Source organism: Sinocyclocheilus rhinocerous, unplaced genomic scaffold (genome assembly GCF_001515625.1).
Source record: "Sinocyclocheilus rhinocerous isolate Xijiao unplaced genomic scaffold, SAMN03320098_v1.1 scaffold313, whole genome shotgun sequence".
NCBI classification, from domain to species: Eukaryota; Metazoa; Chordata; class Actinopteri; order Cypriniformes; family Cyprinidae; genus Sinocyclocheilus; species Sinocyclocheilus rhinocerous.
Window position 1 is genome coordinate 403,190 of NW_015627539.1, and position 8,714 is coordinate 411,903.

The following is an 8,714-nucleotide window of genomic DNA, read 5'->3' on the forward strand; positions in this document are numbered from 1 at the left end:
ATACTAATGAAAATCTACCTTATATAAAAGCTTAAATGTTTTTATTTAACAAATATTTGTATTTTTTTCAAGTATATACCTACTGTTATTATTATTATTATTATTATATTTATAGCCTATTGACTCTCTAACCAATCACAAATCTGTCTTCTGTCGTTATAAGTCAGTGTGTACCTCTCCTCCATGATACGGCACATGGTGTATATGGCACTGTGACCCAGGTGAGTTCCCAGCACTTTACGCATCAACTAGACACACAACCAGACAAAAACAACAACAGAGAGGTCAAAGCATGCTTATGAACCGCACCATAAATGTGAAATATTAAACTCGGCTGAATACTTCTCTGTGTACCTTCCAGCAGGATTCACAGAACTCCTTCACGTTAACGGTTCGGCACAGTGTGATGATGAACACCGTCAGAGAGTCGGAGGGCAGGCAGTTATAACACACCACCGCGTCTAACACCTGCAGCGCAACCTACACACACACACACACACGGATAAACAGATTCAGCTATCACTGCTTTTATCATAATCCGGAAAGACTGAGTCAAACACCACTTTTTTTTACCTCGATATCTGTGGAGGAAGTCGTCCGGTTACACAGAAGGCAGATTTTCCTGTGAGAAACAAATCAATGAAGTTAGTGCATGGGAAAACTCTTATATGTCCTTTTCCTTCACTATTTTGACCGAACCAATTTTTTTAAATAAAAAGAAATTCATATATAGACAAATTTACACCAGCATTCAAAAGTTTGGGGTCAGTAAGTTTTTGAAAGAAGTCTCTTATGCTCACAGAGGCTGCATTAATTTGTTTAAAAATACAGTAAAAACACTAATATTGTTACATATTATTCTACTTCAAAATACTTTAAAAATAATTTATTTCTGTGATGTAAAGCTGAATTTTCAGCATCATTTCTCCAGTCTTCAGTGTCACACGATCCTTCAGAAATCATTCTAATATGCTGATTTGTGCTCAAGAAATATTTCTATTATTATCAATGTTGAAAACAGTTGTGCTGCTGAATATTTTTGTGGAAACTGTGATACAATTTCTCAGGATTCTTTGATGCATAAAGAGTTCAAATGAACAGCATTTATTTGAAACCGAAATCTTTTGTAACATTATAAATGTCTTTACTGACACTTTTGATAAATTTAATGCATCATTGCTGAGTAAAAGTATTAATTCTTTCAAAAAACACAATCTAAAAACAGACCCCATACTTCTGAACTGCAGTGTACACTACCGTTCAAACGTTTGGGATCAGTAAGACTTGTAATGTTTTTTAAAGAAGTCTCTTATGCTCATCAAGGCTGCATTTATTTGATCAAAAACACAGAAAAAAAACTGTAATCTTGCAAAATGTTATTACAATATAAAATAATAGTTTCTATTTTAATATCCTTTAGAATGTAATTTATTTCTGTTCCTATATTTTTAATCAAATAAATGCAGCCTTGATGAGCATAAGAAACTCCTGTAAAAAACATTAAAAATCATTCTGATCCCAAACTTTTGACCGGTAGTGTATACCTGTCTACAAGTCAATATTCAAGCATTTAAGCAGAAGCTTTCAAAAGCTAATGAGAAATGCGAGTGTGTTTTCTTACTGGACCATGAGGGAGACGTTCTCATCCAGGTAGCAGGAGTTGAATTTGACCAAGTTCACGAGCACATGCAGGAAATCTGATGACAGACCGATGTCCATCCACAGCAGAACAAACCGAGCTGACACATACAAACACGTATTACAATCTGCATATGATGCTACACAAACCATTTATACATCCGTTAAATATCTTGGAGAACGAAAGTCATACAGGTGAGCTGTAAATTAGCTTCTTTCTTCTCTTGAACACAAAAGGAGATATTCTGAAGAATGCTGAAAACCAAACAGCTAGCCACTGACTTCCATAGTATTTTTTTTCCATACAATGGAAGTCAATGGCTACCGACAACTGTTTGTTTCCTAACACTCTTCAAAATGTATTATTTTGTGCTTAGAAAAGAGAGAAACTCATAAAGGTTTGGAATGACATGAGGGCGAGTAAATGATGACAGTATTTCCCTTTTTAGGTGTGCTATCTCTTTAAGAACACCAGGATGAATCAAAGCATGCGTGAACCGTACCGATCTCCTCCTCTAGGTAGGTGATGTCTTTCCCGTTCTCCGTGAGGGACTTGAACACCTCCAGTCTCTCGGCCAGATCTTCATTAGAGGGCTGATAGTCCAGAATGATCTTGAAGAAGTAGGCTCTGAGCGGACCCAAGCGCTCACCCTGCATAAGAAGATCATGAGGGAAACGTGAGTGGTGTTTGCCGCCACACTGCACTGTGTTTCACAAGGAGTTCAAAATGTGCACCTGTCCCTGTATAATGGCTCTCAGCAGCACCAGCACTGCATGATGGGCTTCAGGCGGCTGTTCAGGCTGCATCATGTCCTCCACAGCCTTCCACACGGCCTCCACCGCATGCTGAAACACACACAACACACTGTAGATCTGCTCATCTACTCATATGTGATCCTGGATCACAAAACCAGTCTTAAGTCGCTAGGGTATATTTGTAGCAATAGCCAACAATACATTGTATGGGTCAAAATGATAGATTTTTCTTTTATGCCAAAAATCATTAGGATATTAAGTAAAGATCATGTTCCATGAAGATATTTTGTAAATTTCCTACCGTAAATATATCAAAACTTTATTTTTGATTAGTAATATGCATTGCTAAGAACTTCATTTCGACAACTTTAAAGGCGATTTTCTCAATATTTAGATTTTTTTGCACCCTCAGATTCCAGATTTTCAAATAGTTGCATCTCGGCCAAATATTGTCCTTTCCTAACAAACCACACATCAGTGGAAAGCTTATTTATTTATTCAAAACTTATGACTGGGTCACATATATGAGCAGGCAGATGCTCCTCACCTCCTCAAACTTCTTGGATTTGGCGAGATCGCACACGTGGTTGATGACTCTGATCCGGTGGTGGAGGCCGTACTCTGGAGTGAGCTCCTGAACGATAGAGAGAGAGGGAATACATGAGAAACACAAGGTCGTGGAGAAGTGTAGACGGTGTGAATGATTATTGGAGTGTTTCTGACCATCAGGATGTCCAGCGTGATGATGAACTCTGACGGTTTGCTCTCGGTCTGTTTGCTGTGAGGCCGAGTCGGACCGAGGCCAAACATCCCCTTGACCCGGTCCCGCAGATCGGTTCTTTCGAACAGTTCGTTTTGGATGAACTCGTTCAAGCAATCGATTCAGTGATTCGTGGGATCCGTTCACTGCTATTCAGACAATTCATTGAAAAGATCCGGCTCAAAAGAATGATTCATTCAGGAGTGGGACATCGTTATCGACAGCATGGATAGGGATGTTGTGTCCAAAAGGTTTGTTTTTAGCAAAAACTGAGGTTATATTTGTGACATTAAGTCAGGTAATGTCATCTAATGTTGGCGCCAGTCTGGAATTTGTGTGTTTAAATATATTCATTCGTTTGACTGTAAGAATGAACTCTCCATATTTCACCGAATCAATAGCTGTATTAGACACTTGTGCGACTGAAACTATGGTGAAAAGTGATGTAAATAAAGGAGGAATTCGCAGATTGAGATCCAGAATGGCTCAAGGGCTCAGATCAGAAGATGGTCCTCCAAAAGTGAAAGCAGAAGTTCACGAGCAGAGCATTTCAGTTGCTCCATTGCAAACACATGCAGAAACTCCTGCAGGTGAGACTAACTACACAGGTGAAACTACATTTATTAAAAAATATTTTATGTAATTTCTAATCATTTTCTATAATTATTTATTTTTATATAATGTATGTTTTTAATATTATTATTATTATTATTATTATTACTATTTAATAGTATTTTATTTTGTACAGAGACTTTGTCAAGTTGCAATAACACAACCACAAAAGTGAAAAAAGAAGCAGATCAAGTCCAAACGTATCAAGTTCAAATATATGTTTATATAATCAGAGCAACAGATTTTAACAATCAAAAACTCACAAACTTCTTCTCAGACAAAGGTGAAGTACATCAAACATGCCACGGCTCTGATCCAGCAGGAGTTTGGCGGAGACACGTTGGAGGGTCTTGACGGTTTGCTCTCGGTCTGTTTGCTGTGAGGCCGAGTCGGACCGAGGCCAAACATCCCCTTGACCCGGTCCCGCAGAGACTCTTTACTGGGCTGTTTATTCATCTTCACTCCTGCGAGAGACCCTGAATGAGAGAATGAGAGATACTTCAAACCTCCTGCAGCTGGAGATCCAAAAAAAGCACAAAAGAGTGTCTGTAGGCTGATCTGAACTAAAAAAGAAAATTGTAAAAAATATTTTAAATATATATATTTTTTTATTTCTATTTTATATTTTTAGATCTAGAATTAAAATAATTTTAGAATTATCTAAAATAATATACATATAAAATGATTTAAAAAATAATTTAAAAAAAATTCTGCTTACTATATTTTTTCACATTTTAAAAAAATATATTCTGCTATTATTTTTATAATAAGCTTACTGGGTTTTTTTTCCTTTCTTTTTTTCAAACTTTTTCCCTACCCCTGTTTTTTCTGCTTTTTTGATGTATCTTAAAAAATTACAAATAAATCATAAATTCAGTATGTTTTAAAATATTCTATTTATTCTATTTTAAATATTCTACCTACAAATATGTCTTTTTTATTATTTTGACATTTAATGTTATAATATTTCTCACGTAATTAAAGAAAGATTACACATATATTGAGGGTCCCAGGGCCCCTGAATGTCTGGTAGTGGGTCCCTGGGTCAGAAAAGATTGACAACTCCTTCTTTAACCAGTCTTTCATATGTATTTTTGGGGTCTCTCTGTGGCATGTCATTTCTAGTACCTCAGGAGATTTAAGCACCTCAGCTCCTCAAGACCTCAAAACACTTCTACTAAACCATAACTCATTTGTAGCATAAATAACAATCCATTTCACTGATATATCGTCTCTTTCGACATGAAAACATTGCACATTAGTCAAACGTCTGACACCTCGTGACAGTCCACTTCAGTTCAGCCCATGCACAAAAAGCCTGCATTTAAAAATGCACCAATTGACTGTGACAGAGACAATACCTGAAAATAAACACGCCAAATAAACCGTGTAAATACACGTATATCTCCGATGTGGTCAAATAAACAAGACATAAATAAATAAATAAACCAGTATCAATCCATAAACAACATGCCAATGCAACAAACAAACACACTGTTAATTTACCGTCTGCGGATGATGGAGGTGGGATGATATCGAGAACATATAACTAAAAGATAAAACTGAATCGCTCCCGATTTATGCATTTATTTGTCACGCAGTGGCTCAGCCAACAGAAGCGCCTCTGCTCTCACCAGCCCCCTTTACTGCCCCCCGGAATTCATGCTTAACACACGGGCATGCACTTCCTACAAAAACACGTCACGTGACCACTGACTGCAGGGAATTGTAGTTCTAAGAGCCGCGAGCGCACGTTCGCTTTACAAGCGCTGGCGGTGTTAAGAAACTACACGCGATAATCGCTTATGAAACTGACGAGTCTGACTCTTTTCCGCGAATCGGTTCTTTCGAACAGTTCGTTTTGGATGAACTCGTTCAAGCAATCGATACGATATATTGAGGTCTTATGAAGTGAAACGATCCGTCTGTGCAATCCAGAGCCTCATGCAAACAGCGAAATGCGATTGTTTTCTTTCGGACCGTTCGTTTCTGGTTCAAATAACTGATTCACCAGTTTGTTTACATAATCACACAATGATGTGACGTATACACAATTATATTATTATTAAAGCACCCAGTAATGATGTGAAACCTGGATGTTTTATATGTGTAAAGCATATAGTGAATAAACTAGTCTTAATATACTCAAGCTGTGAGAAACCATAAAAATGTTCACGTCGCCCCTTCATTCATTCCACAGTGATTTTTGTTTGAGTAACTTGTAAATCTGTGATGCTCGAGCAGCAAACTGTTTCAGATGAAGGTCAGTGGACCGAAACGTTGCGTTTAATAAAGTTTAAGAATTAGCAAGTATTGATAGTGTGTGGGTTTGTTAATTATTTTAAATTTAATATAGGTTAAAATGTCATTTATTCCTGTGATCAGAGCTGAATTTTCAGCATCATTACTCCAGTCTTCAGTGTCACATGATCCTTCAGAAATCATTATAATATGCTGATTTGCTGCTCAAGAAACATTTATGATTTTTATCAGCAGTTTTTGCTGCTTAATATTTTGGGGGATTAACATTTTTTTCTGGGCAGTATTCTCATGCTGTTTTATTTTGAAAACAGCCTTGATTTAATTCAAGCCTGGACTGTTTTTTGTCAACACCAGAGGGCAGAACGGCCAAAAAAAATGTAATTACTTCACCTATAAAATCCGTGTTTACTTGCGCAAGACTTTTATAAATATGAGAAAAGCACCAGATCACAGAGTCTCTGATCAGATTACAGTACATTTAGCATTATGCATTAATTGTACTCATTGTATTTTTACTGTTTTCCAGCTGAATGGTTTAATTGTTGTGTTTTAGTGTGTTGCAGGTTTGCAGTTGAACGGGTGGGCGATCTGGCCTGTTTTAAATGCAGTGGGTGATATAGTCGATCATCACTGCTCAGGTCAGTCGTGTTTGTGTTATTGAATCCGTGTGGGTTAGATGAGCTGATCCCAGATCTGTCTATAAAACACACGTGAAGAGGAAGAGTTCCGCGTGGATATCTGTGACTTATCCAACATCTGATCTCTCCAATCCTCTCTCTCTCGCACACACACACACACACACACACACACACTTTACAGTTCCTCCGGTCCTCTTCCACCTGTTCCGTTCTCGCACTCGCACACTGATGCATTCCGTGCTCAGATACTGATCTCAGAGCCACACTATTACTGACATTTTTTTTTATTTTGCACCGTTTGTATGTTACATTACGTTTATTCTCTTACTATTAAATGACTAAGAAACAACGCCTGCAGACTCGGCATGTGGAATAATGCATCCTCAAAAACTTTAATAAAGCTCACGATAGTATAGAGCAGGCTATATTTATGTTGCGATTGCACACGGCTGCAGCTGGATATGGCGAACACTCTGGAGAGGGAGATTCTGGAGCGGGAGCTCCGTCCACGGCTCTGTTATTTGACTAAAGGAGACCGCGGCTACGGATTTCATCTGCACGGCGAACGCAACCGAGGAGCGCAGCTCATCCGCATGATAGAGCCGGGCTCCACCGCGGACCTGTCCGGTCTCAGGTCCGGCGACCGGGTGGTGGAGGTGAACGGAGAGAACGTGGATGGAGAGACGCATCAGCAGGTAATGAGAGAGGAGAACCTGTTGGACCACTTCAACATGGGACACAGACAGGGATGTGTCTCACAACCAGTGTTGGGAGTAACGCATTACAAAAGTAATAATATTACAGTAGTATATTACTTTTTGCTGTAACGCAGTAATATAACGCATTACTAATCAAATTTGGGTAATATTATTACTCGTTACAATCTCAGTAACGCAAGTTACAACAACATATTTTAACTCAAAATTAAGTGGTGAATTTACTAACACCACAAAACAGCACCAGAGAAAAAAGTCCGATCGCAGGCCTCCGCTCCTTGAGTTCTCTCCAGCGCTGGAAAGCTGATCCGATATTTACACGGGTCCTACTTCTTGCCTTATCGTTCCGCAGACGTTTTCCTCTTTTGTTTTTTTATCCGCCCTCTCTGTCGCTCGACTCGGCTAATGTCCGTCCCATGCACTGAAAGCTCTCTCCTCCACATCACGAGTAGACACGCCCCTTATTGCTGATTGGCTACAAGTTTGTTTTGCGATTCGGCCCGAATCAGTTTTCTAAAGTGTTTTTGAAAACTCACATACCCTGCCTTTAATCTTTGCATGATCGCGCTTGAAAACTTTTGCGTTCCCCTGATAAACTTTTGAGTCACGTGCAAATCTTTTGCGTTCCCCTGATAAACTTTGCATGCAAAATTTTTGCATTCCGCAATAAACTTTTCGTTCACGCAACTGACCGGTCACGTATAGCCTACTAAGGGTGTAACGATTCATCGATATGGATCGATACATCGATACGATGTCTGACGATACGATGCATCGATGCCACGCATAAAATATCGATATCTGTAGTATAAATAGACACCTTTATTTTGGCACTGTCCACATTTTCACATAATGTCCGTCTAAGCATTAACGACAACGCGTGCATTCTCGTTCAAACAAACTCACTTATCAGGAGCCAGGACCTCAGGAGTCCTGAGGTCCTGTCCTGATACGTGAGTTTGAACGAGAATCAGGACTGAGTCAGGACTCGATGGCTGCATCCGAAAACTCTAAAATGCTGCCTTCGGAGGCAGCATTCCAAGGCAGGAAGGCATCAAGGCACGTCCGAATCCAAATTCTGCTTTACTTCCTGTCTCCGGAGGTACCTTCTTCTGATCGAATTTTGAAGGCAGCATAGATGTATCCTTCGCTGCCTTTGATATCCCACAATCCTCTGCGTTCCATACCATGACGGTTGAGCTAAAAAATAAAGATGGCGTCTGAAAGTTGCGTTTGGTGGTCAGTTTGTGTGTAAATGAATATTTCTGATTAACTTTTTGCACTTTTGATGTTATTTCTACCAAGAAATCAGTATTATAATAATTAAATATT

General features: G+C 38.9%; 2 protein-coding genes and 1 long non-coding RNA gene across 3 annotated transcripts in view; 2 read left to right on the top strand and 1 right to left on the bottom strand.

The window, feature by feature from the left end:
* The window catches only part of LOC107729879 (tuberin-like), a 24,150-nt gene extending 20,930 nt beyond the window's left edge, over nt 1-3,220 (bottom strand). The window contains exons 1-8 of the mRNA XM_016540607.1: nt 3,118-3,220; nt 2,942-3,028; nt 2,374-2,484; nt 2,142-2,289; nt 1,622-1,739; nt 574-622; nt 355-480; nt 175-248 (exon numbers count right to left, since the gene is read on the bottom strand). Of these exons, the coding sequence (XP_016396093.1) occupies nt 175-248; nt 355-480; nt 574-622; nt 1,622-1,739; nt 2,142-2,289; nt 2,374-2,484; nt 2,942-3,028; nt 3,118-3,204 (800 nt within the window). The 5' untranslated portion in view covers nt 3,205-3,220. The remainder of the gene's footprint in view (nt 1-174; nt 249-354; nt 481-573; nt 623-1,621; nt 1,740-2,141; nt 2,290-2,373; nt 2,485-2,941; nt 3,029-3,117) is intronic.
* A 130-nt stretch (nt 3,221-3,350) lies between these two features.
* Nucleotides 3,351-4,117, top strand: LOC107729599 (uncharacterized). The gene is made up of 3 exons (XR_001638598.1): nt 3,351-3,405; nt 3,623-3,744; nt 4,044-4,117. It is a non-coding gene; the product is annotated as an uncharacterized LOC107729599 (long non-coding RNA).
* Nucleotides 4,118-6,986: 2,869 nt separating this feature from the next.
* The window catches only part of LOC107729606 (Na(+)/H(+) exchange regulatory cofactor NHE-RF2-like), a 20,253-nt gene continuing 18,525 nt past the window's right edge, over nt 6,987-8,714 (top strand). The window contains exon 1 of the mRNA XM_016540231.1: nt 6,987-7,361. Within this exon, the coding sequence (XP_016395717.1) occupies nt 7,128-7,361 (234 nt within the window). The 5' untranslated portion in view covers nt 6,987-7,127. The remainder of the gene's footprint in view (nt 7,362-8,714) is intronic.